General features: G+C 54.9%; 1 protein-coding gene across 50 annotated transcripts in view; it reads right to left on the bottom strand.

Annotated features, from left to right (window-relative positions):
• Nucleotides 1-27,471, bottom strand: part of DYSF (dysferlin) — a 226,425-nt gene that overhangs the window by 68,361 nt on the left and 130,593 nt on the right. For 15 of the 50 annotated variants that reach the window (XM_081590433.1, XM_081590413.1, XM_081590397.1 and 12 more), the window contains 9 exons: nt 25,103-25,196; nt 24,581-24,658; nt 16,064-16,245; nt 13,305-13,445; nt 12,468-12,497; nt 10,782-10,811; nt 1,577-1,678; nt 1,311-1,472; nt 92-257 (listed from right to left, as the gene is read on the bottom strand). In XM_081590433.1, the coding sequence (XP_081446559.1) occupies nt 92-257; nt 1,311-1,472; nt 1,577-1,678; nt 10,782-10,811; nt 12,468-12,497; nt 13,305-13,445; nt 16,064-16,245; nt 24,581-24,658; nt 25,103-25,196 (985 nt within the window). Of the gene's footprint in view, nt 1-91; nt 258-1,310; nt 1,473-1,576; nt 1,679-4,306; nt 4,373-10,781; nt 10,812-12,446; nt 12,498-13,244; nt 13,446-16,063; nt 16,246-24,580; nt 24,659-25,102; nt 25,197-27,471 lie in introns of all 50 variants that reach the window. The other 35 variants (XM_081590419.1, XM_081590393.1, XM_081590416.1 and 32 more) reach the window with 9 other exon arrangements.

Genomic DNA, 27,471 nt, shown 5'->3' with positions numbered 1-27,471 from the left:
GAGGGCTTCAGGACATGTCTCAGCTGGGAAGCCCACCTGTCCCAGCCTCCCCTGCCCCCTCGCCACCACCAATCAAGAGCCCCTCCCCTACCTGGGCCGCCCTGTGGGGATGGACTCTCCTCTGAGTAAGGGTCACAGAAGAAGCTCTCCAGGGAGTGGATGGTACACTGGCCCACCACGGGCCGGCGGCCAAACTGGCGGTTATCAATGACCTTGACCACGATGGGGGGACAGTACAGCTCCTCCCTGGGCAGCATCTGTGTGGAGGAAGAGGGGAGCTCTGCACAGCAGCCTGACCTCATCTCTGGGAGGTCTCAGAGCGAGGAGAGCCCTTCTTCCCAGGGCAAGTCCAAGGAGCAGAAAATGACTCTCAACCTACACCTAACCCCCAAGGGCCATCAATCCAAAGTGGTGGTCTGCTGAGCCCAGGAGTGGGCCGGTGGGGCAGAAGCCGCCCACCTCTCTGTCTGCCTCTTGAATGTTGCATGCAGAGGCTGACTTTCCCCTCAAGCTTTAACCCCCAAACACACCCAACTCAGCCCAAAGTTAAAACAAGTCTCCTTTCCCTGAACCCTCACTGGCCAGGGAAGGGGAGAAGGGAGAAGCTGGCCCAGGACTCAACAGTTCTCGCAGACAGACCCCCCCAAGTGGATACTCAAGAGTTGGCTTCCAGACCCAGATTCTTCTCCCCAACCCTAAAAGCACTTTGAACACAACTTGAAATAATTTATATTCTCTCCTTCAGTGGCGGCTTTGGCTCAGCCAAGAGGACGCTCCTGTTGACAGCCATTGGGCCTGGAATTTCTACAGCACTTTCATCTTGCACACCATTTTCCTTCCCTCAGACTTGCCTTACACTGGTCACTAAGCCCAGGCAAACCAGGTTGCTGGAGGGGGCTGCGGCTGAGGGCCATGGGGGTGAGCCTCTCTGCAAGGGCCCGGGGTGGGGAGGACTAGGTCCAGGAAGATTTGGACGAATCCCCGAAGGTCAGAGCCCTGGCAGACGGCACCAGGGGACTGAGGCCTGCCCTGAGAGAGGAGACAGCCATGGGTGGGTCCTTGGGACTCCCGTGGACTCGGGATCTGGGGAAGCGGAACCAAGTTGGCGCCCTCTGTGCTGCCCGCAGGCTGCGGCTCCTCCAGGAAGGAGACAGCAAACATGTCCTCCCATTCTCAAAGGAGGTGGGAGTGAGACCGTGAGCCAGGCAGAATCCTGCAGGCAGCTAGACTCCAGGGCTGCCTGGGGCTGCGAGGAAATTCTAAGCACCAGGATTCCAGTAGGTAGTAGGCTGTGGGGAGGTCAGGCTCACCACTTCCATGAAGAGGGTGCAGATGTCAAAGTTGGGGTTCTTCCGGAGGTTCTTGATGACACAGGATTGCACAGACTGGCCCCCGCACTCCACCACCAGGCTCGGGGAGGACACGCTGGCCAGCTGGTAGCTCTTCATGTTCCGAAGACCCCACGCCAGGATCTGGGGGTGTGGAGTGAGGAGAGCAGCTGGAAAGGCCCCAGGCCCAGGAAAGGCTGGGCCAGGAAGGGGGAGGCCCCCAACCCCCGTGATGGGGGCAGGCTCACCTCAATGGCAGTTCGCTGGAGAACCGGCTTGATGTTCTGGGGGACCATGTAGATGTTGGCCTCCCTCTGGGGTGGCGGGTAGGGCAGGTCCGTGTCCTCTGACTGCAGGGCACGAGGTAGAAGGGAGACAAAGGCAGGAGGAAGACCAAGGCAGAAAGACAAGAAAGGAGGACAGATGGGATGGAAAGAAAGTGCATGTGTGGAGAGACACAGAAATAGAGCAGTGGGGACACAGAAGGGGGCAACCAGGCAGACAGCAACAAGAGAGCTCAGTTAGTTTCCCAGGCACCCTCTGCTCCAGGGTCACAATGCCAGCACCTCGGCCCAGGGATTGGGTGAGTCTGTTTCAGACAAGCCCCGGGCCACCACTCCTCCCACCAACGAGCAGTTCGGGGGTCCCAGTCCCTGTCACACACATGTGTGCACACACATGCACACACATGCACTGTCCAGTCCAGCCTGACACGTCCACTTCAGCCTGTCTCAGTCCCGAGAGGACCACGTGCCCACCTGCTAGCCTCTCGTGCGTCCAGCTCAGACCCTCCCAACTGATCACCCGCCCTGTGTCCCATCTCCAGCCCCTACAGATCCACACCCACAGACACCAGCCATCCCCCAAATCCCGCCTCTCATACCTGTCCTGGCCCACGCTTGCACTGTGGGCCAGAAGAGGTGCTTACAAATAGGAGAAGGGGCTAGAAAAGCCTGCCATCCCAGGCACCAAAGGGCCTACTGGGGAGGCTCCTTCACACCGTGGGCAAGAGGTGAGGGTGTCAATTCTGCCTGCCATGGGTCTGCCAAAAAGACTTGGGCAAGAATTCTGAAGAACTATTAATACATGGGGAAGCAGGTGAAGCACTAGGAGCAGGTATCCCTCTGGATTAGACAACTACCACGTCTGACAGTGGTTATAAACACAGGCTCTTGGTGTGAGTGAATCCCAACTCCACTGCCTACTGAGTTAAATAAGTTATTTCACTTCTCTACGGCTCAAGGGTTTTCATCTACAAAATGGTTATTAAAAATTATCAACCTCTAAAGCTTAATGTGAGGCTTGAAGAAGTTGGTAACATTTAAAAGAGTTCCTGGTTCATGTAAACTCTCAATAGGAGTCCACATGGCAACTCTGTGACAATTAGAAAAAGATGTCCCTTTCTTAAAGAGCTTTACTTCCATGTCAGAAAATCATCCTAGTTTACTATTTATTAGAACAAGACACTTTACTGCCACCTACTGGAAATTGCTATAATAAATAAAGAGAGATACGATATCTGCCCTGGAAATCGCACTCTCGTAGACCCAGTGATCTCACACAGTGCACAACCTGAACATCCATCTACGAAGGCCCTGACACTCAGGAAATGTTAACTACAAATCGAAGGACTGTGCTGTGTGCTTTATAGAACTTGCCTCATATAATTGCATTAAGAAACAATGGAGTCATTGGATTCATTCTCCAAGCTGACTTGCTCTGGGTTCCTTCTCAAAGGATGTTGCATCCATCTGCAGATGCTCTGACGTCGATGGTGGGAGCAGCTGGAGCATTGAAATGCACCAGCTTCCTCCCACCTCGTGTCTTCACAGCCAACCCCAGCTGTCACTCCTGCCCATGACACACTGACGATGCTATGCCTCGTGACCTGCGGTGGTGGTGATTTCTAAAATCAAACCAGACCTTGGTCCTAGTTCTAACCTTGAGGCTTCTGAGCTGTTTGACCTTGGGCAAATTATTCAAACTCTGTGGTCCAGTACTCTCATGTGAAGATCCAGGATGACACCCTTACAAAATTGCTCTGAGAATTAAACAGGAGAACAATGTGCCGTGTGTTTCTGGCTCATGGGAGGTGCTTAATAAAGAGCAGGGACTGTAGTAATCAGTGTATTATTGGTAGTGCCACTGTTTTCATCACTAGTGTTGCTGTTGACCCCTCACCCCCCACTGACTGAGCAGAGCTGAGCCATCAGAGGCACCTCTCAGAATAGCACCAGCTTCATAGTTATTCCAACATCACCAAAGCACAACGTGAAGGAATTCATCATCTTCCTCCAGACTCACAAGGCAGGTGACAAGATGCAGGAAGTACCCACATTTTCAGACTGAGCAACAGATGCCATCAGACGGAAGAGTGATGAGCAGGGCGGCTCTGGGCACACCCCGGGGCTGCTGTGCATGTCACAGTCCACATGACTGGTGCCCCGGAGGGTGGGGGCAGAGCCCGCAGTGGCCTGGCCACTGTGGACATGCCTGGCTTGGTGTCCACCCTTGGCACTCCAAGGCCACCTGCTGTGACAACTGTGTAGCAGGGGTCACCTCATTTTTAAAAAGGTTATGCCTGGAAGCCTGCTCGTGGCCTGCTCGAGGCTGATGTCCAGCCAACCGTAGGCCCAGGGCCAAAAATCCATGATAAAATGGACAAGCAGAAGAGGTCAGGAAGGGAACAGCCCCAGGCTCCTGGGTGGGGAGGCAGGAAGACCAAACCTTCCTCACATGGTTGCAATGTTCTCCTGAAATCACCAGGAAAACTCAGGAATACATTTCCTCCCAGAACACTTCTCTCCAGGCCCCCAAACTCTGGGCAGCATCCCTCTGGTTGTTTGCCCCTCACTTCCATGCCCCACCATCCTGCTGGGCTCCCTCGAGCTCCCCGTGAGGACACTCGTGTCTCCGTACAGTGGCCCAGGCTCCCCACTGCAGGAACCTGGTCACGGAGGAGGACAGGGAACAAGAACCTGGAGAAGACTGGGCTCCAGTACCGTTGGCAGGAGGCCCTGGAGGAAGAAGGCAGGTGCACACAGCTGTGGAGGCCAGTCCCGGCCAGCAGGAAGGAGAGACAAGCAGAAACAGCGGTTAGGGGTGTGTCCACGGTGCAGCTTACCAGGCACAAGGCCCCCCATTCTCGTCCCAAGGCCACCTCCATCCACCATGCCACCCTCAGAGTCCCGGGACATCCTTACTCCGTGCCCTTTGTTGCCACTCCCCAGAATCCCCACCTCTGTGGGGGCTCCCCTCCTCCTGCCAGGTGTCACCCAGTCCTCTGTCCCCTCCCCACTGTGCACACTGCACTGCATGCAGGCGCCTCTCATTGTCATGGTGCATCTATGCCTCCCCACGCTCTGTTCCCTGACCGGGTCTCATCCAGCCCTCCCCAATTCTCCACGCTATCTGCTGCATGTTTTCCTTCCCCATTTACAGATGGTCTCAAGATGGCCTCTCAGGTCTGTCCACTCCTTCTCTCTGTGCCTACTCTTCTCTCACTTCCTGAAAAGGGCTGCCACCATCCCCCGCCCCTCCCTCACTTCCAGGCAACCCTCTGCCCCACGCACTTGCTCCACCCTCTGCACCCCGTCCCTGGAAATTTCTCTCTCCAAAATTAACAACAACCTGCTGGTAGCTCAAACGCAGCTCACAGGCTCCTATCTCTCTCCCTCTCTCGGCAGCATCTGGCCAGCTGACCTCGGTCTCCTTCCTAAAATGGTCCCTTTGGTTCCTCACCACTGGCCTCTCCACCCTCTGTACCTGCTGTGGGCTGTGTCTCCAAGCAACCTCCTCCTGCTCCTCAGCCCAGCCCTCTCCTAGGCTTTCTTCTCCCATATGTCTCTCCTAAGCCCCAGACTCACATTTCCAACCTTACTGCTATTTCATCCATGTGTCCTACCAGCCTCTCACACTGAACTTGTCCCAAACTGGATTCTCTGAGTTCCCCCTCAAACCTACTCCTTTCAAATGTCATCTCAGAAACCAGCCCCACCATCCACCCAGACAGCCAAGCCACGAAGCCCCATGCCACCCTTGGCTCTCCTTCCCCTCTGTTGGTCCCCAAGCCTTAGAGACCTGTCTCCTACAGCTCTCCCATGCCCACGCACCCATCTTCTTTCCTGGGTTTGGTTCACCACCCTCTTTTGCCTCCTCCTAAGTGACATCTTGGGGTTCCCTGATGGCTCAGCAGTATAGAATCCACCTGCGATGCAGGAGACGCAGGTTCAATCCCTGGGTTGGGAAGATCCTCTGGAGAAGGAAGTGGCAACCCACTCCAGTATTCTTGCTTGGGAGATCCCACAGACAGAGGAGCTGGCAGGCTATAGTCCATGGGGTCGCAAATGAGTCAGACCAACTTAGCAACTAAACAACAACAACAACACAACAAGTGATATCTGGCATCTGGTTTCGTACACCCCTTCCAACAATGAATGAGAACTGTACTCTGCTGCCAGGAGGCAATTTCCAAGAATGTCACTCTGTTTAAAACCCTTCAAAGTTGCTTCACCCACTTAGGGTAAAGCCCAAACTCCTTAACGCGGCCTCCAAGACCCCTCAATTTTCTAGTTCTGCTGACCTCTCTGGTCTCACGTCTCACCACTAACTTTCCACTGCAGGACCCCAAGCAGTGACCAGCCACCTCCACAGACACACTCAACACCCATCCTTCTGAACACCAGCAGGCTTCAGGAGGCACCAGATTCTCTATGAGGTTGGAGCTCACCAGCCCTCCTGTCTGAAAGACTCTTCCACCCACTTCATCTGGCTACCTCTGACTCAGACTCTGGGTCCATTTAAGTCTTCCCTGGAGCCCTAAGTTTAAGTTAAGCACCCCACAGTGCTTAACTTCCAGAGCAACTTGTCCCATTGAAAGACACATCACCCTGTGTCATTTCTATATGTTTATTTGTCTGTGTCCCTTGTTAAACCAATGGGCTTCCCAGGTGGCTCAGTGGTAAAGAACCTGTCTGCAATGCATGAGATGCAGGAGATGTGGGTTCGATCCCTTGGTTGGGAAGATCCCCTGGAGAAGGAAATGGCAACCCACTCCAGTATTCTTGCCTGGGAAATCGCATGAACAGAGGAGCCTGACGGGCTACAATCCATGGGGTGGCAAGAGTCAGACACTCCTTAGCAACTAAACTACCACCACCACCCTTTTAAACTAGCAATTCTGCATGCAGGGACCATAGCTGAATCCCTTGTCCAATAAATAGAGGCTTAGGATCAGATCATTGAAGGGAGAGAGAGGGATGCCAGAGGGTGAATGGTGGGGGTCTGGGGGGAGAAAGAACTTACTCCAATACACTCTCCATCCTTCTCAACACTCTTATCTGCAACAGCCTTGCATCCTCACCAACCTCCTTTCCCTGGGCCTGCTCAGGGCTCCCTCTGTTTGCATGGGCTTCTTTTGCCATCTTCCAGAATCAACCACATCTTTTAGGGCCTAGTTCAAACTGTATATCCTCCAGAAAATCTCCCCAACCACTCCATAAACTCCTTACTACCCTCTCTCTGACTTCTTTTCCCTCTAAGTGACCCTGGGCTCCAGTTTCCCAATGTCCTGACTGGTCTCCAACATCTCACACTTGAGAGTCCTGTAGTACCAGCCAAACGGACACTCCTGTGCCCAAGTTTCTCCATCCGGTCCAGCCCATCTGAGAGGCACAATACCTCCTTCTCAACAGCAATTCTCAATGGGATAGGCTGCTGTGACCCCTGTCAGTACAGCCAGCCAGGGAGAGGGTGGATGCAGGCTGAAAGTGCCACAAGGGCGTCCTGATTCACTGTCCTGAGTGTGACCGGGGACTCTGAGGACCACAGACCTCAGGGGCAGCCACACAACAGGAGGCTGATTAGATGAGCCATTCCATCGTAGGGTCCACCCTTTCCATGCTGACCCTCCCCACCCTGCCTGAATGCAGGGCAGACTCAGGGCTGCTGCACGGATGGGGCTCTATAGGTGAACAGGGTGCTCACTGAGATAGTGTAGGCCAAGAGGACAAGATCTCAAGGACAGATGAGGCTCTTTCCCCCATCTGAGCAGAATCCACCCTCTACCCACTTTCATCTATCCACCCTGTTGGCCAGTTCAGTGCAGGGAACTGAGGCCATGGGCCATGAGGGTTGCTTCCTCTCCCAGTCCTAGAGGCCACCATGCTAGACAGCCTTGTGTTCATCCCCAGTGGAGGAGCAAGCGCAGGCGGCCCCTCCAGCCACCTAAGGCAGTGCCGCCACCAGTAGCCCATAGACACCCACTCCACCCTGCGGGACACAGTCAGGGGACCCTCTGAACACTCAGACCCTGGCTCCTTGGGGAGCTCCAGGCAGGCGGGCTGGGAGGACTCCACTGTCTGCCTGCCCCACCCAGCTCGTTAGGAACAACATGCTGCTCTAATTACACTTCCCAGGAAAAACAGTGTTTTAAATTAAAGCCTTGGGGGAGGAATAGGGGATGGGGGGGGGGACCACTGGGCTTATTTTCATGATTGCAAAACACCAAATTTTTCCTTCTGGAGGATTTGGGGGTGCAGGAGGGTACATCGCCTGGATATCTCAGACTAAAAGCCATAGCCTGTTGCCTGGATTAGGAGGGGGATGGAGTGACATCTGGTTGGCCCCCAAGTCACAGCAAAATATCCATGAGTCCACTCTCCCTTCTTCCAGGACATCCATCCACGGGGCAAGACAGGAGTAGCAGAACCAAGGGTGGTATTCCGAACCATGCCCCCTGAGGTGCTCAGGACCACAAGCCCTGATCCTACCTAAACGGTCCCCAGAAAGGGCCTTCCTCTGCACTGGCTCAGGGGCCCTCAGTTATTAAGGAATCTGCCATCACCTCTTCTGCAGTGTGTGTGTGTGTGTGTGTGTGTGTGCGCGCGTGCATGCACATATACATGCTCTCATGAGTGTACACATTTGCACACACTCACATGTGCCTATGTGCTCTCCATTTCTCAGGAAATCTAAAATTGCAGTTTCTTTGAACTCATTCCCCTTGGCAGCGCAGACCGCCTTTGTTCTCCAGACAAAAAGGAAAAGAAACGAGACAGAGGGCTCAGAAGAGGCGGGGAGAAGGAGGGAGAGAGAGGGTCTGGGCCAAGGAGCAAACAGAGAAAGAGGGAAATGCAGAGGGAGAGCCGGACAAGGGGAAGAGCGAGGCTCCAGAAGAGGAGAAAACAGCGAGTGACAGACAGGAAGGCTGGGGGCTGAATGGGAAGCAGCTCTCCCCTCCCCCCACAAGGACACGGGGCTCCCCCACAGCAAAACCTCAAAGATACAATGCAACAGTCTCCTCTCCCCACCAAGAGCACTTGGAGAGGGGCACTCCAGGTGGGCAAAATGCCTGGCATAGGGGAAATCTCGTTGCCCACCACCTTGGCCCCACGCGGTGACATGCCCCTAGCCCAAGGCACCGGACCCCCAAAGGGAGCACAGAGTCATCTCTTCCAGGAAGCCATCCCCACTGTCCTCCAGCTGTAGGAGTCCTCAGCCTGGGGAGAGGCCTCTCACCTCATTCACGCCTCCCACCCACGCGTGCTGGCCCAAAGGCTGTCCCACTGGAGAGGAGGCCTTCCTTGAACCATTCTCCAGAGTCACTGTCCCTCTCCATTCCTCTCTCTGGCCTAGGCCCCCATCACCACATCTGTCTCAAAAGCCTCCTAGCTGGTCTCTCCTGCCCCTCGTTCCCCAACCCACACCTCTCTGCAGCCAGACAGCTTCCTAACACACCCATCTCTGCTCCCAGACTTTCGAGGGCTCCCATGGCCAGTGGCCCAGAATCTAAGCTCCCGGCACAGCTTTCGCAGGTCACAGCTGGAGCGCTCTTCACAGGGATAGAGCTGGGAGCCTGGAGGGGGCTGAACAAGCCCCCTCCAAGCAGGAGCCTGGCTGCAGCAAAGAAGACAGAAAAATCTTGCTAAGGCATCAGGCTTCCTGCAGGACCAGAGGCAGCAGCAAGACTAACCTGCCTCCACCCTGTCCCTGGGGATTCTTAAAACCATAAAGGACTCAGGACCTCACCCTGAGCCTTAGCCTTCAAATGCAGAGGAACAGGGTGAGCTGCAGGCCGCCTCTGAGGATAAAGGGGTAATGGATCACCTTCTGGGATGGTTCCCTAGACCACCTGATACTCCATCCACCCTCCTGGGCCTAGGATCCTTGGAAGGTGCTGGCCCAGCCCATGCCCAGGAACCCCCCAGGACTTGCTCTCCTCTCGTGCTGCTGACCCATACCCACCTCAGCCTAAGGCCGGCCGGCCCTGCAGCGGGACACTTGGCCCTTGTCGGGCTCTGGCCCCAAAGCTGCAGATTTTGATTTGCTTCCTGACAAGACCACAGCCAGATCCTGCTCTTGGAATCTGAGCTTCCACTGTTATATATTACAAATCCAGTTATTAAGGATTTTAACTTTTTTTAATAACTCATCCCTGGGCTGGGTCTTCTTTAGAGCAGGCTGTGGGTTTTGGCCACAGAATGCTCTCAATCAAGAGAGAGGGCTCCGTGCTGCTTCCCTGGACAGGACTCTGGTCCCCTTTCCAAATCGGCAGTCTTTCACAACTGCAGCCAGAAGCAGGAGGCTGCCTGTCAGGCACAATTACAGCCAGCTCACTTGGCGGACCCCACCTCGGTCTGGGAGCTGAAGGAAGTGAGGTAAGGGGCGTCGGGCCTGCGGATCCCACATCCTGACCCTGCACTTCAAGTCCAAACTGCACTGAAAATGTCAAATGGTGTCCGCTCTCAGCCTGGGGATTCCCTGATGGCAGGAAGTAGCTGCCCTTTTCCCAACCCCCATCTGACCAGGGCTCTCCTTCCTGTCTCTCTGCCCAGGCCTCTGCCCCAGCTCAGTCAGAAGCACCCACTCACACGTACGCAGGAGGCCATAAGGAAAAGTGTTTCTCATCCACCATAGCAAAGGACACAGCCTTGCTCCTTTTTGAATGCAAACCCCAGGCTTCTGCCAGAACCTAGGAATCCCCAACCTACCCTATCTCCTAAACCGGCCAGGCCCCAAACTGGCACTTGCTCCCTTGGGTCAAAGGCATGTTCCCCACCTTCTTCCTAAGTACTGCAACAATGTCTGCCTAATGCCACCTCCACCAGCAAGGCTTCTTTGACTATTCTGTCCCCTTATGAACATCTTTATTCTTGCAAACATTCCACCTGGTACTCAGCCAGATAAGGCTCTGTACTGCTGTCCCTGGGGTCTGGGCAAACGTGGCTTCCAACATAGCAGCAATCCACCTAAGGCCAGAATCACATCAGGACACACCCCAGGCAACCCTGGATCCATGCAAAGAGAGGGAAATGAAATCCACACAGGCGTCCATGTGACAGACACACACTGGAGCACCAGGAACCAGGAAGGCTCCCAGGCATGGCCTTCCTCTTCCCTCTGTCTCTGCCTGCCCACCCAGCCACAGGCCACAGCTGTGAGGGTCCAGCTCACCTCTTCCAGGATCCCTGTTGTGTCCTGTACCTGGACCCCACCATGGGACAGTCCACATCCAGGAGATGGTGGAGGGAGGAGAGGAAGAGGATAGAAGTTCACCATTAGTGACAAGAGGCACTAGGCTGGGGCAGAGATCGACATGCCAGATAGCCCCCTAAAAATAGCCAACAGAAAACATTTCCCATCTAGGGTGAGGGGGCTGTGCTTCCCAGACACACTCTCTGCCTGGCCCCTGCAATGAAGAAAGAAGGTACAACAGACGCTGATGCAGAGAAACTGCTAGGAGAGGCTGAAGCATGAACCTAGAGCCCAGGCATCTCTAAAAGTGACAGAAGAAAGGAGACTGACTGACTGACAGGTGGTGGTGGATCCCAGACCCTGTGCATCAGTCCCAGGATGCAGTCAGGCCTGATCCCTGGAGCTGCTGCTGGAGCTATGGACTTGGAGAACCAAGGAGAAGCTTGATGCTCAGGGCTGGCAGACTTGAGAGCAGGTGCTTGGACTGGACAGGGAGCGGGAGAGGGAGTGAGATGAAAAGGGACAGGAGGAGGTCTTATATGGAAGAACTATCTGCAAATTTGTCTGGGCTCCCTGCCTCATAGGGCTTCTCAGGTGGCTCAGACAGTAAAGAATCTGCGTGGAATGCAGGAGACCCAGGTTTAATCCCTGGGTCGAGAAGATCCCCTGGGAAAGGGAAGGCTACCCACTCCAGTACTCTTGGCTGGAGAATCCCATGGACAGAGGAGCCTGGCGGGCTACAGTCCACGGAGTCACAAAGAGACAGACATGACTGAGTGACTAAACATTTTCACTTCCCTGCCTCATAAGCAGGGAGGCATCTAGACAGAGCCCAGCTGCCTGGGCTCTCAAAGCTGTAGCTGGGCAACCCTTGGCCAAGTATAGGATTCCCAAATCAAGTGAGCCTGGGTACCAGAAAAAGGTGTACATTTTTCATGTCCCTCAGGAGAAGGAAGGGGAGAAGGGTGATGGGAACCAAGTCCCCATCACTAGCAGAGGAAAGAAAACTGGATCTCGGTGGGAACACTGAGCTGGGAACTATAGTCGATTGATCAGAGTTTCTGAAAGGTGAGTGATTCTGAAAGGGAATCCCCTGGAGGGCTTGAAAATACCCAGGGTGCTGCGCTGCCTCTCAGAGTTGGCTTCAGTAGGTCCAAAGTGGGACCCAAGTTTGGCATTTCTAACCATACTTACCTCAGTGATGCTATGCTGAGAACCACTGGCCTGAGTCAACAGTTCTCAGCTCTGGCTGCACAGGCCCATCTCTGGGGGAGCTTTGAAAGATACCAGTGCCTGAGCCACACCCCAAAAGGTCGCACTGCATTTGGTCTGTGCTGGGACTGAACACTAGTGATTATTAAAGCTATCCAAGGGATTCCAACACACAGCCCAGAGGAGAGCCACTGGGCTAGATGACTGATGTGGTCCCTTCCATCTCAGTCATCTGTGATCCTTGGACTTCTCAGGGAAAAAAGGCAGGGAAGCCTGAGCTAGGCAGGGACCCCAGCCCCCACCCACCCTGCCCCTAAGGCCTCATCCACACCTTCCTCGGCTTGAAGGCAGGATGGTGGTGATGTGTGCCTACTGCCCTTCCTAGCCCGGGAGGGGGCTGTAAACATGGGGACGGGGCAAGCATGAAGAAGCAAAGTTAAGGGTGAGCCTTACCTCAAAACCAGGAATATGGTGGATGGCCGGCTAGGATGAAAAAAAGAGCTCTGTTCAGATGCCTGTCACCCAAGGCCCCACCAGCGTCATTTCTGCCCTGGCCAGGCAAATACACTCCCAACCACAAGTTGACACTCGTGGAATATGTCTGTGATTGGACAGTCCCAGGATCTGCAGACTATTCCTGGGAAGCCTAGGGATTCCTGGGAAGTGCCTGGTAGGCAGGTGCAGGGGAAGCCAGGTTGGCAGTATGCCATGTCCCCCTTCCACCACAGAAGCCTCACTTCTGGTCGGCTTACATTTTAGAGATTCATATCACACCAAAAGCAAATTTGAAGACACGGCTCTAACCCAAACCCCCTATTTTATAGCAGGGAAGTGGCTGGCCAGGGTCACACAGCTAGGCCGTGGTGAGCCAGCACTAGAACAGACATCCTGTCCTGCCCTGTCCCTGGAGTCCCCTTCCCCAAGACAGTTAGGCCCCCTAACCAGATGACAGAGGTCTTTCTGCCAGAAACTGTGTCAGGAAAAACACATGCAATGACCAGAGGACTCAGACATTTGAACACAGTTCAGATTTCAACTTTCTGCCCCAGTGTAGATCGTGTCTTGATTTGGGGCTCAGAAAAGATGGACAAAACTGGTTCCCGCAGGAGGCCTAACATCCAGAGGTGGCCCTTCAGTGCTCTCTGCTAAACGCAGGCCCTTAGTGAGGGAAGAAGAGTGTATCCGAGGCCCCTCCCCTCCATCAGACCATCCCTTCGCTGGGCCCCTCACCCTCCCCGGCCAGGCGCTCCCAACCTGGGCCTCCTGAATCCGGACGTGGACCAGCCTCACCTTCTCTCTCTGGATGAGCTCAAAAGAGGCCAGCAGCTCACCGGCCGGCTGGCTGCCCCTCGTCAGTGGGAACCAGGCCAGCCGGGGCATCCGTTCCAGACTCGGCTGACAGATGCAGCGTCCCATGAACTCATCTACACCCTAGACCAAGCGTGGAGAAAGGAGAGTCAGCGTCCCCCAGCCCCGGGTCTGGCCTCAGAGTTGTCACCAGACCTACACCTGGCCACCTGAACTGGAAAGGACCTCAGAAGTCAGGGCAGCCCCTGGTGCAAAATGGTAAGTTCAGCCTCCCTTAGAAGGATGTGAGGAAAACACATGAGTGGCCTCCTGCCACTGTTGCTAGAGCTGACTCCCATCACAGAGTCCCTCTGTTTGTCCAACTGGCATTCACCTTGCTTCAGTTTAACCAAGCTCTAAGCCCATTAGAGTCAAAAGTGATAGCCACCTAGCATTTCTTGAATGTCCTCAGCAATACAAGTGCTTGACATCTCCCGGGACTTTTGTCTCTCCTATCCATTTCACCTTCAGACCCCCCTCCTCCAGTTTCCACATGGGGAGACTGTGATCATGCTCACCAAATTAAATGCAACTTGTTAAAATGATGTTTGCATCTTTTCATTCCTTTGCTCTTGTGCCTTCCATGACCCTGCAGTGCCTAGAAAATGAAGCCTGAACCCCTCCTGGCATGGAAAGGCCGCTCACTGGAGCCCGCTCACGCCTCTGTCTCATCCCTTCCCACACGTCTTCTACCCCAGCTGTTGCCCTCAGCTGGCCTCACCCCAGCCTTTATGCTGGCTATTCCCCTACCCTGCTGCACTCTGTTCTTCTCAGCCATCACCCACAGCCCTGCCCAAGTTCAGCCCTTTGATGTGGACCCTGGACCCCTGGGACCTTGCTGACCGGTGAACTCCAGCCTTATGGTTAGCTTTGCCAGGACAGGGGCCTCAGACAGAACCTGGGTCTCAGCCAGATGGTACCTGGCCCTGGTGGCTTGTCCAAGGCACTCATCTGGAGAAACCCCAGCCAGGGCTAGGAGGCATCCCTACCTGTGGTCATCTCACTGCTGGGGACATTGTCCAGAGCCATCTGGAGTGGTCAGCAGCTTCTGTATAGATGCCCCCCTCAGTGAGTGACAATCCAGCAGAGACCTTCGGAGTGGGCACCAGCCACAGTGGTGGGAAGGGTCCCGGAGGCTCCTCTGGGCCCAGTGTTGTTCCTTAGTCACCGGGTCATGGAGAGGCTGGGGGAGGGGCATCCTTGCAGAGCCTGGGCAGCCAGGACCGCAGGAGCTCAGGGCAACTGATATTTGCTAACAGTTACAGCTTCATCTGACTATGTTATCAATAAGCAGGACCCCAGGGCCCACCCACCCAGAAGAGGCCATGGTGCTCTACCACTGGGGTCCCTCTCAGGCATTGGCCTGAAAGGGGGAGAGTGACATTTGCATGACATTGGTGAAAGTAGAGGTAAGGTGCTATGGGAAGAGAGAGACCAAGTCCTGTGGCCTCCTGCCAGCTCCATGCCAGCACTTGCTCCTACTTCTGTGACATCCCCTGGCCCAGAACCCTCTAGTCCTGCTGCCTCCCGCTCATTCCTGCCTCCAAGGTTCCAGGCCCTGAGCTCTTCCCCAAAAGACCCTTCCTCCAGCTTTTCCTTTCAAGGGCAGAGCCAGCAGGCCGGCCTCCCCAGTCCAGGCCTGCGTTGCCCGTTGTCACCTGGTGGGGGCGCCCTCATTGGCGTCACCTTCAGCCACCCTCTGGCCCTCACACCATCCTACGCAGTCAAGGCAACTCTTTCTGGACACATCTTTGAAACTCGGCCCCCTTCCCTTTCATCCACTTACGCCTTGGCCAACCTCGTCTCTCTCTCCCAATAGCATCCCACCCCTCCTTTATAAAATGTTTTCCTGACCCGCTACGCCTCCAATCCCCTGACCGCTACTCCTTGCTCTTCCTTCCCCGCCCTGGCCCTCCCTCATGCTGCGCTAAATACCCGCTGCCTCATCCCAACACCTCGATCTCACGCTCCCCAGAGCCTGTCACATTCCAGCCCACCACTCTCTCCCTCCTGAACTCTTCCTGCCCAATACAGGAGCCACCGGCATCCAGTAGTTAAATTTACATTTAGTGGATTAAACTAAAAAACAATGAAAATCTGTCTTCTCTGTTGAACTAGCCACATTTCAACTGCTCAACAGCAAGTGGCCCTCATTTGGGCAGCACAACCGCAGTCTTCCCGCCAGCGCAGCAGGTTCTGTGGGACAGCGCCTCCCCCCACCCCGCGCCCAGAGAGGACCCGGCCTGTGTCACAAGTTGGCTCCCTGGAGGAGTCCCTGCCCTGTGGTCCCTGAGCCGCGGCCCTCACCTAGACCGGGAACCCCACGTGAGGGGACACTCAGCCCAGTACAATGTGCAGAGTCAACGCAGCTCTCTGATGAGGAGGGGGAACCCACCTGGAATCTTATAAGCAAGCTAGAGACAGAGAAAACCCAGGCTCCCAACCCACAGAGAGGCACCCTGGCCAGATCTGTCCCCTTTCTCTCTCATGGGCCCAGCACACTTGCCAGCAATTCACATGTAATTACTCTAAAATTTTCACCACTCTGCAGCCTGTGTGGTTGGGGAGAGGCCACCAGCCCCAGCCTCAGGAAGCGCCCGCCTGGCGGGGCACCCATCCCTCACAGCAGCATCTCCCCCTGGGCACTGGACCCTGGAGAGGGTGGCCAGTGAGGGCTGGGGGAGGGAAGTGGGCAGACTCACATAGGTGTCGTGGTCATAAAGCTCCACCACGATGCTGGGCGGCTGCTCCGCGATGCTGCTCGGCTCGCCAAAGATCTCAATCTCATAGAAGATGAGCGTCTGGTCCCAGGTGGGGTTCAGGGTATTCTTCACCACCACCGTCTTCTGGCTCTGGTGCAGGAAGGAGACGACTGCATAGGGATCTGTGTGGGCCGGGCACAGGGAAGGGAGACAGGACACAGCAAAGACCGTGAGAGTCGCCCGCTCAGGAGTCACGAGGCCACAAAGCTGAAGTAGGGCTGTAGCTTCCACTCTGGAGCAGCAATGTCCAGGCTGGAGATGTGTCCCAGGGGGGCTCTCCCCCCACCCCCAGCTTCTGTGAGACAAGCTGGTGACATCCGCAGGGAGATGGGGCCGAGGTCCAGGAGAGCAGGCCCAGAGATCCAGAGAGTTTCCCCTCTGGGCTCCTTTCTGGACTGGCTGCTGGGGGCAAAACTCTAGTTGAAGGAGTTGAGAGCCTGGATGGTGCATTCATTTATTCATTCATTCATTCATCAAGGGCTTCCCAGGTGGCACTAGTGGTAAAGAATCGTCTACTAATGCAGGAGACATACAAGATGCAGGCTCGATACCTGGGTGAGGAAGATCCCCTGAAGGAGGGCATAGCAACCCACTTCAGTATTTCTGGCTGGAGAATCCCATGAACAGAGGAGCCCGGCAGGCTACAGTTCATAGAGTCACAAAGAGTGGGACACAACTGAAGCAACTTGGCATGCACACACACACATACACATCTTCAAGATGCTTTGGAATTATTGACATTCATCCTGCAAGAATTTACTGAGTGCCTTCTGCAGGTCAAGCTAGGGGCTAGGTGATAAAGACTGAGAACACATTCGGACCAATACAAAAACCTATACAAAAAAAAAAAAAAACATAAAATTACAATTTTGATCATGCTTTGAAGAATAGCAATGAGGTACAGTGGTGTGTAAGAGAGGAATCTAGCTTTCTCGATAGAGGCAGAGTAGAGTGGAGAGGGAGGTGCCATTAGACTGGCATGCCTAGGTCTGCATTTCAGCAAGCTTATGTCACTGGAGAACAGACTGGAGGGGGCAGAAGTGGGTGCAGGGAGACCAGTTATGAAACTACTGCCAGGATTCAGCCAGAGAGGGTAGTAGCATAGATGGGTGGGGAAGTTAAAGAGAAACAAAGGGATTCGAGGGCTGTTGAGAGCTGGGGGGCGGTGAGGAGAACCTCAAGATCCCAGCAGGTCCCTGCCACCCCCAAACTCCTTTCTAACCTGCCAGCCCCTGTCATGCTGGCCTGGGACCCACCAGGAGTCAACCCTCTGCCTGGTCCCAAGGTGTCACTAGAAAAGTTTCTAGGGCAGTTGGTTCTCCAATGTGAGGATGCAGCTATATCACCTGGAAGGCCGGCCCCACCCTCAGAGACTCCTTCATCAGGTCTGGGGTGGGGCCTGAGAACTGACATTCCTAACAAGTTCCCAGGTGGTGCCGATGCTGCCTTTCAGGGCTACACTTGCAAACCAAGGCAGGGGAAGGGCCCATGGGACTGAGTGCATATAATCTGGGACAGGAGTGAAAGGCTCGGAGGAGGGGCTCTCCCAACTTCTCTCATTAGGGGGCAAGGTCCAGTGTGCTGCCATTCTGTAAGACTCAAAGTGCCAGATGCTGAGGCCACATGGACAGAGAAGTTTGAGGATGCAGGAGGCTGGATGCTCAATGCCTGGCAGGGCTGAACCCAAATGCTCTGACACACACTCTACACTTGGCACCTTCTCCATCCCGCAGCACCCTGACCCCACAGGACAGCCCCCGTGTGACCTCAGATGGCCTCAACACCAGACATCTAGTGCCCAGATGTCCAGCTGGTTCTGGGGCTGAGATGGGGAGACAGCTTTTGCCCACAGTGGGGAGGGGCAAGCCAGGATCCCTGTCATAAAGAGACCAGGTGGCATGCCACAGCCACTGTACAGGAGGCGGCAGACAGTGACCATTGAAGAGGTGGAAAAGTTGGAGTGAGCAATAGGAGGACTCCCATCAAGGGACAGGGTACAGGACTGTGGCTATTGCCCAAGGAGCTAGCTTTAAGGGTGAGGGGGGATCTGAGTTAGGAGGCAGAAGCTACAGGTACTCACTGGCCAAACAATGCTGGGTTTGGTTAATGAGAGGCAGCCACCAGGCTAAGACCAGTTCTCAGCCTTCAGGCACAAAAGCACAGTGGGGTCAATCCTGGAGGGCTTCCTGTAGGAAATCAGTTTTCAACCTGACTCTGGCAGTAGAAGAGGGCATCGGAAGGACCTTGGCAGAAGAAGGGGCAGGAGAGACGTGCCCACCTCTCACCACCTCCACCTGGTGGAGGCCTCCCTGGCACAGGGTTCCCTTCCTATGCACCAGCCTGGCAGAGCTGCCCGAGCCGTTCCCTTCCTGCCCCTGGCAGGGCCCAGCGGCGTCTGTGCGTTTAATGAAATCGTCTGGCTGTGATACCATCAGCTCCAAGCTCGGCAGAGAACCTCTCCCCGGTTCCAGTAAGGGAAAGAGGGCGCGTTCCGATAAATAAAACCATATTAGAGAGCCAGCGAAAAAGCCCCTTTTGTTCCCGCCCCCTGTGCTTCCCAACGCTTTATTTTTATAAGCACGGGGCCCCAGACCGACCGCGTTTACACAGAGATCACAATTGCACATTGTGGCGGCAGTGCACGCTGTATTGGTGTTGGCAGCACCCCCCACGCTGGCCCCCGAGCAGGCGACTCCTTCCAGCAGCCCCATCAGCGCAGGCAATGAGCTCAGCACGGGGGAAGGGAGGGGGCGGCTTTCAAACAAAAATCACCCAGACCCACACGCGCACCCCGCCCGCCCAGGGGAGGGAAAAACACACAACAAAGGCATTGTAAGGAGCAGGCCTGGAGGCCTGGGGCCTCAGACACTGGGCTACTGTGTGCCGGGGCCTGGCCTCTCCCCGCACAAGGCCCAGCCCCTCGACAAAAGAGAAACAAGGTGGGGGCTGGGGTGTCGCTGAAGCAAGGTGGTCAGATGAAGGGAAGACAGACAGACGCACAGACACAAGCCTCTTCCAGGAAAGCCAGGAGGAGGGAGAGGCAGGTCTCAAGAAGAGGGGGAGGGGAGGGGAGAGGCCGGTAGGTGAAGGCTACCATCAGCCTCCAGCCTCAGCTGCCAAGCTGCATGGAGATCCCCCTGAGGCAGAAGCTGGATTGGAGCTCTCGAGGACCACAGGCTGTCCGGGGAGCTCCAGCCAAGAACCCACAAGGGTTCCACAGGACTTCAGCACCATGGGAGGCCCCAGACAGGTGACTGCTGGACATGCAGCCCTGTGCCCAATCTCTGTGACATTCCTGGAGCTCCGAGGAGGACCCTTCTCCCGTCAGAATGCACTCCCTCCAACAGCTCAGACCACCAGGGTGAGGGACAGGACAGGCAGTGTTGTACCCCTTGTTAGAAGAGGGGGCTTTGCCTCAGAAAGACTAAGTCTCCAGTGCCTGTTCACACATGCCTGGGACCAGACATCCCTGACTCCTAGTCAGAGCTCCTTCTTCCTGTCATGATCAGGGTAAAAGGCCCCTTAAGACGGGGTGGAGTAGACTGCTAGTAAGCAAGGCAATGCAAACAAAAACTACAATACAGCAGTATTTTTCATATAAAATTAAGAAAAATTTGTTTAGATTTATAAAACCCAGTGTTGGCGAATAGCTGATGAAATAGGTATTCTCCTTTATTGCTGGAAGCAATTCAACAATCCTTTAGGAAAGCAATTGGGCCATATGCCCTGAACAACATAAAACTGTTTACACCCTGTTTCTCATATTCCTGGGAATCATCCAAATTAACCAAAAAGCTATATGAACCAAGATGTTCACTCCAGCATTATTTGCAATCCATCACTCATTCAATATACAGTTACTGACTGACCAGCATGTGGTACGTAAGCACAGTGCTTTGAATATGAAGGCGCATGAGACATGGTCCAGACTCTTAAGATCATGACTGCTGCTTAGAAATGGTAACTAAACATCAGTTATAATACAAGTGATGTGCAGCTTCCTAGCAAAGTGTTCAAGGCACTAGAGTTTGGGGTAAGCTGTGGAGCCTGGTGGCCTCAAGTCAGTACTTCCAAAGGAGGCCTCTCCAAGCGTCAAGAATAAGGAGGTAACCAAGACAGACCAAGGAGAAGGGGGTGTCCGGGCACCCAGGACAGCATGGGCAAAGGCACCAAAGAGCATTGGGAGGACACCAAGCCTGTCTGCGGCGAGGAAGGGAGCACCCCAGGCTGCGAGGATAGAGGACGAAGGAGAAGGCAGGCGGGCAGACCACAAATGATCCTGGATTCACACTGAGCTAGTTGGATTGAATCCTGTCGATCACTGTTTCCCAAAATATGTTCTAAGCAAGGCGAGTTCTTGGGGGAATGAAGGAACACTTAAACAAGTTCAACAGGCTCCTTTCCTGCAGCCACCTCAGAGCCTTCAGTGCCACTGTGCACTGTAAATTGCTAAGTGTGCAGTGTTTCCCAGTCTCTCTCACTCAGGAACCCTTTTTAAGTGGAGCATTTCACAAGCCTCCAGTGCACCTTGGAAAATAGCTTCTTAAGCTCATCGGGAGAATTCCCCCAGCCAGAGCCAACCTTAACAGAAAGCTGTGCTTCAGAAGAGGGGGTGGGCTGTGACAGGAGTCCAGACAGAGGAAGCCCACAAGCAAGGACTCCCCAGCCCCACTCAGGACAGAGTCTGGACCTGGGGGCCCAGAGAGGTGACCTCAGCCAGGGGGCAACCATAGTTCAGCAGACCTCACTGTGGCCTGGCCTGGCATCAACACCCCTCAGGACCACCCAACTAGCACGCAGCTCTGACCTCCCAGGAACCATGAGGCCAGCAAAGAGGGCACTGGACTCTCTACTTTCTTGGCAGACACCCCACCCCCATAAATTAATAACTTGGCATTTGATCCGCAAGCTTCTCATTTTCTTCATTAACCAAGCCCAGCCCCTGAGCCCACTGACCCACTCACTACACTTGCAAGCGGGAATTTCTGGGGCCTCAAGCTAAGGGCGTTGCCCTGGACTGTGAGCTGCCCAGGGGTCCTCCATCGTGGTGGCAGCTCTGGAAGCAGAGCTTGTGGCTCCCTCAAACCACACGGGCAGTTCCGGGCTGGGGAAGAAAGCAGAGAAGAACTCCCTGGAGTATAATTGGGCAAAGGAGACGGCATCCTACCCAAGCCTCTTTGAGAAATATCCATCTACAGTGATGAGCAACTCAGCTCTGAGCGCTGGTTAGAGCCGCACTGCTGCCCATGACGCATGGTGTTGAGGACGTGTGGTTTCTAAGTCTGGAGTCCTATCTTTTCCATTCTAAGTAGATCCAGTTCATCATCCAGATGCTCACCCAGCAGTGGCAACCCTATCCCAATGCAAGTCGTTTGAAGTAAGCATCATTTCACATTTTTTATACCTAATCACTACCCTGGCCACACATACTCATAACCACACAAGCACAGGCCACACACACCCTTCCAGGGGTCCAGAGGATTGGTGCTGGCCCTCCAGGCAAACCCCACTGAGGCAAAATCCTCAGGCTCCCTGCACGGCCATATCACCACAAGCCTCCCTCCCTCCCTGAGTTCAGTGTTACTCAACAAATGTTTCCTGGGCAATTCCTGTATGTCCCCGACACCGTCGGCCAAGGAGAAGGAAACAAACACAGCACCAACCTTGGGGCAGTCCCAAGGCCACCCCACAAGGGACAAGCAGAGGTCACAGCCCAGGGCCATGGGAGCCCCCACTGGGAGAAAAGCCAGAGTGCTTCCCAAGGAGGGCCCTCACGGCCACAGACACCAGCAGGCCGGCTGGAAGATGGTACCAGTGACAGACTCTGTGCCACACTGGACCCTCCCCTGGCCCCAGACAGGCCTGATCCACACAGGAGTTTCCTCTGAGAAATGCCAGCCGGTGGCCATGCACAGCCTCCAGCCGCCAGCCACCCCAGGGTCAGTTCCAGGGGAGAAACTGCTTTGGTTTAGGGTTTGGGAGTGAAAATAAACACTCTGGGTTTTATAGGTTCACCCGTGTTGGCTGCTGTTTTCCTTTCCAGCAGCTGCTCAATCAGGCCTTTCATTCAGAAGCCAGTGGCCTCCGAGGAAGCCCTGGGCAGTGCCCTCAAAGCTCAAGGGATGTTTATTTGGGGGCAGGGGTGGAGCTAGGATGGAAAGTGTGACGTCTCCTGCGGGCGGTACCAGGCTGACCCTGCCTGCGGTCCCCAGGAGTGCGGGTCCCCCAGGGGAGCTCCCCTCCGACAGGTCTGCCACAGTACGGCCCACGGAGAAGGGGTCCTCCACTTGCACCCCACTTCACTCTTTCCCCACCTGCACCCCCACACACACTCTCCCCTGAAGGAAGAGGAAGCAAGACTGGGAATTAGGCCACTTCTCTTTTCCTCAGGGTAGGTGCTGAGTGTCAGAAAGCATCCTGGCCGCGGTTCCCAGGAAATTGCAGTGGCAGCGATCGGCCTCCCACCTGCCAACCCCCCTGCACTGCACTTGCACGCTCTCTCGGCACCCCGAACCCAAAGCACAGAAGAGAAATTGCTCCATCCACCCCACGTCCGGCTGCACAGAGCTCAAGAAAAGGTCACTGAGAGGAGAGGAAGGTGAGGAGGTACAGCTGCTGGGGAGGAACCGGGGTAGCTCCCCAGGCTGGGGAGGAGCAGGACCTGGAAAGGGGGATGGATGGGTGGCTGTGAGCTGAGTGCCAGTCTGTGAACAGAAGGCCACTCTCCCAGAGGAATTCAGTTCTACCCAACTAAGCACCAAGCGTTTGGAAGAGGGGTACATCACTTGTCAGCTATTTCAGCTCAAGCAATTTAGTTAACCTACCTGAGTCTCAGTTTCTTCATTGGTAAAATGGGGATGTTAAATGCCTACTTCATAGAAGAGTTGTAAGGGTTACATGGAAAAACATCAGTGAAATGCCTGGGCTCATAGTAAGTACTCAGTGTTAGTTCTTGAGCTATTAAGTGCGACAGTTTCAAGGTAAGTCAAGGTCTCTTCCTTGAGGAGCTCAGAGTCATGGTGGGAAGAATATGACAGAGACACACGGCAACTGATCTATGCAGTGGGTAAGGGCTCTGAGAGAGGTGCTGGCAAGGTCCTGAACAAGTACTGAGGAAAGAACAACCAGCTCGGCTTGGGGAAGAGTCAGAGGGCATCTGGGCTGGGTCTTGAAAGATAAGTAGGAGTTCACTGGATTAAAAATAGGGAGGGACTGTATTCTAGGCACTGAGCACAATGGCCAGAAATGTGGAACAACTAGACAACTTTGACAAAAGTTGGTGCAGCCAGAGCTTAGTGGAGAGAGTGCTAGGAAAAGATGAAACTGGTGAGGTCCACAGGGGTCAGATCACAAAGGAGTTGTCCACTAGGCTAAAGAGTTCTGGATTTATGTGTTGTGAAAGTGAAAATGTTAGTCACTCTGTGGTGTCTGACTCTTTGCGACCCCATGGACTGTAGCCTGCTAGGCTCCTCTGTCCATGGAATTCTCCAGGCAAATTCTTGCCTGGAGCGGGTTGCCATGCCCTCCTCCAGGGGATCTTTCTGACTTGGGGATCGCACCCAGGTCTCCCACACTACAGGCAGATTCTTTACCATCTGAGCCACCAGGGAAGAAGCCCATTTATGTGTTAGTATATGTTTGAAATCAGGGGGGTGACATGACCAGAGCTGTCTGGGGTGGTGTGGAAGGTCACAGGGAGGCCAGGAAACGACTAGAGTGCTCAGATAAAAGGGGCATGGCCAGTGCGAGACAGCAGCCACGATGCTGAACAGGAGGGAACAGTCTCTGAGAGAGACTCGGGAGCCAGAATCAACAGAACTGGGCACCTGCTTGTTTCCAGCCTGATGGGTAGTACAGGCACATTGACGTGATGCCAGGACCGAGGTAGGAAGTAAAGGTGGGGCTGGATCTGGGGGAAGGGGGCCCAAGGAGTTCGTTTTGGACAAGATGAACTGCAGTGACTCTGAATCTTCCAGGGGAGACACCGAAAATATGGCTGGGTATAAGAGGCTTCTAGAAACTGAAGACCTGGAAGTTTCCCTGACACAAGCTGTTCCTGGGTTGGTAGGGGGACCCTGGTGTCCAAAGAAGAGAACACACACGGAACTCCTCGGGGGCATCAGGCTCAGGGAGCAGTGAAGTGGTTGAGCAGGAACAGGCGAAGCAGGAAGCTGCAGGAGACCAGGAAAGAGGGGTGTCCCAGGGCCAAGGCCAGAGGGGCTTTCAGGGGGCAATGGTCAGTAAAGCCAAACCCCACAGAGGGGTCAAGCAGGCCCCTACAAGTAGGAGACACAGTGAGCTGACAGCAGCTCCCAACTCCACAAACCCAACAAATACAACACCCTACCCTCGATACAGGGGAAGCCCAGGCCACATTCCCTGTGGTCCGAAGGCCCTACAACTCTGTTCCCAGCTCTCAGTCCCTGGTCCCCAGCTCTTTCCACTCCTCCCACCTACCGGAAAAAGAGTCCTTGTCCATTGCAGGCAGATCCCGGGCCTGGTACATGTAGCAGCGTAGATGGTAGCGGTTCCCGTCTGCACCAGAGAAGAAACAGATGCCAAGTGAGGAGCTGGGGGGACAGGATCTGGGGCTGGAGGATGGAGTGTGTCTCTAGGAAAGCAGTGGACAGAGGGGCTGGATGAGAGAGACTACATGTGCCACACTCTCAGGATCAGGAGAGCAGACCACAGCCCAAAGGCGGATCCACAAAACAATGCATCCTGGGCCCTGGTGAGCAGTGGGGAGGGGGCAGGGAAGGGGTCAAGTGAACCACAGGGACGGTCAGAATGCACAGTGCCTTGACTGCTGGACTTCAGGTTCAGCGTTGACACATACACCACACACGGACCCACACACGACACTGACCCACCAACAAAGCACACAGACTCAGTCCTCCACAGCCCCCACACACACACCTGATCACGTCACCCACACAACCAGGAACGTCACCCTTGTAGATACCTCCAAACATCACTTACAGTCAAAGATGCAGGAAATCGTGGGTCTGTTCACACCAAAACTCAAGGTGGAGACGGACACGGAATCTTCACTTCTGTCATCCACCACGCCACCCTGGAGACACAGAGCTGGTCACAGCAGATTCTGACCCCAAAGGCTGGGGGTGGCGGGGAGACTGGCTCAGATAGGTCTCCAGGGTCCTTTAGACAAGGCTCCTCACTGCCTAAAGCTCTAATTTCACTCCAGATCCCAATGTCAAGTCCACAGGGAAAAGCCTCTCCCTTTCTAGAGGAGACCAGACAAGCCAGAAGGGGGTTTTGAGTTGTTCCAGGCCAAGAGGTTAGAGTTTGATGGAAGGAAGGACTCAAGGGGCTCTCCGGGGTAGAGGTGGGAGTAGGGTGGAATCCATCGGGGATCTGCCCAGGGTGAGGGGTTATGGGGAGCCCAAGTTTGGGGGGCCTCAAACAGCATCTCTGTCCTCCTCTGACTGGACACAGGGCTGGTGTGGGGACACACAGGCACACAGCTGGGTCCCCAGCTCCGGAGAGAAGCTGCACTGTGTCCTCTCCCATCCCTTACCAGCTCCCACTGTGCTGAGGGTCAGAGGAGGCTGAGCCTGGGGACAAGGGCATGGTTGGGGTGGGGGGTGGGGTGGGGTCTACACTCAGGCTCAGAAGCTCTGCATCAACCTAGATGCTCAGTCCCTGCCCCTGTCCTCGCTAGCGCTGGGCTCTAACCACTGGGCCATAAGTCACCTTCCCTGGACCATACGGCACGGTGCCCTGCATCCCTCCACCACTGCCTCTGCCACATGGCAGCCCCTCATCAAGGATGAGCCCCAGCAGGAATCAAGGCCCCCGCAAAAACAGGAAACGTGCCAGTCACATGGCAGCCTGCCCTTCCAGACCTGGCCTTCTAGGACATCAGTTCCACCAGCCTCTCATGGCAGAAGCCCAGCAGAAGGGCCAGGGAGAGCTGGACAGCCTTCCTATGCCATCCATTCCCTCTGCATGGCCCTTCCCCTCTCCCCACACTGTCATCTGTCCCAGTCCCTCTTCCCAACATCCAAGCATGCCCACCCTTGAAAGAAAACCCAGCCTCCCTTCCCATGGCCTTTTCACCCTACCTAGGCCCACCCAGAGTAGCCACTCCCCAAGACCTTTATGCTGGGCCACACTGCCCTCTACCCAGCAGCAGCCAGTTCCCAGGAATCTCCACCTCTCCCCAGGCCCTGCAGCTACACCACCACCCCCACCAGCACCTCCAAATACAAGAGGCACGGCCACTGACGTGCTCCTCCTCTCCAAACCATGCCCACCCTCAGGGCCTAGCTCCAGGCCCCTGGTCCAAGAAGCCTCCCTAGATACCTGTCCCCTTCAATCATGTCCTACTATTTGTGACCCCATGGACTGTAGCCCACCAGGCTCCTCTGTCTATGGAATTCTCCAGGCAAGAATACTGGAGTGGGTCGCCATTTCCTTCTCCAGGGGATCTTCCGGACTTCCAGGGATCAAATCTGGGTCTCCTACACTGCAGCCAGATTCTTTACCATCTAAGCCACCAGGGAAGCCCCAGGTAAGTGTGGGAGAGTTCTACAGTATCTATCTCATAGAGCTGCCTGATTGTTAAGTAGATAAATTATATGCTGTGTTGGCACACAACTTGGCACATAATAAATCAATAAATATTTGCTATTAATGATCTTATGAGAAAAATAAAGCATGGGGTGGGGTGAGGGGAGAGGTCATAAACTATGAAGTCAGTAATTGTGCTCAGGGGTGGTATTCATGTATCCTGTATTTGTTCAAAATTATTCCAGGAGCTGGAAAAGTGGACATTTCAGCACAAAGCCACAGTCCTGGGCAGAAATCAAAATCAGTGAGTCAAGCAGTCTCTCTCTACACACACAGACACACACACATGCACACACACACAAACACACTAAGCACACACACACAGGGGAGCAGGGAGGGGTGTCACACGGCAGACAGGTGAGAACCCAAAAGCCACCACATTTGAAATCCTCGCTCTCGGCAGGTATGAGCCCGGCCTTGCAGCACCAGCCCCGCCACCACCCTTGCCAAGTCCAACAGCTAACAGGTCTGGCCGCAGGGTCTAAAAGGCCACAGGTGGGGCCGGACTTGGGGCCCATCAGGTGCAGGGACACCGAGGAAAGCAGGTCAGGAAGCTAGAAACAGGGTGTGGCCAGCCCCCAGGTGCCACAAGGCTCAGCGCCCCCAGCAGCTCATACACCTTGGGGTCGCAGGGGGAGAGTCTGGAGGGACTCTGTAGCCCCTCATCTCAGCCAGCCACATGCACATATGCACTCCACTCACAAGTAGAGCGCTGAGGTGAGCGTCAGGAGGGTAGCCACCTCTGGCGGCCATGG

The sequence above is a fragment of the Giraffa tippelskirchi genome, chromosome 4, assembly GCF_054371585.1.
Source record: "Giraffa tippelskirchi isolate mGirTip1 chromosome 4, T2T-mGirTip1v1.2.pri, whole genome shotgun sequence".
NCBI lineage: Eukaryota > Metazoa > Chordata > Mammalia > Artiodactyla > Giraffidae > Giraffa > Giraffa tippelskirchi.
This window is presented reverse-complemented; position numbering and strand designations above follow the sequence as displayed.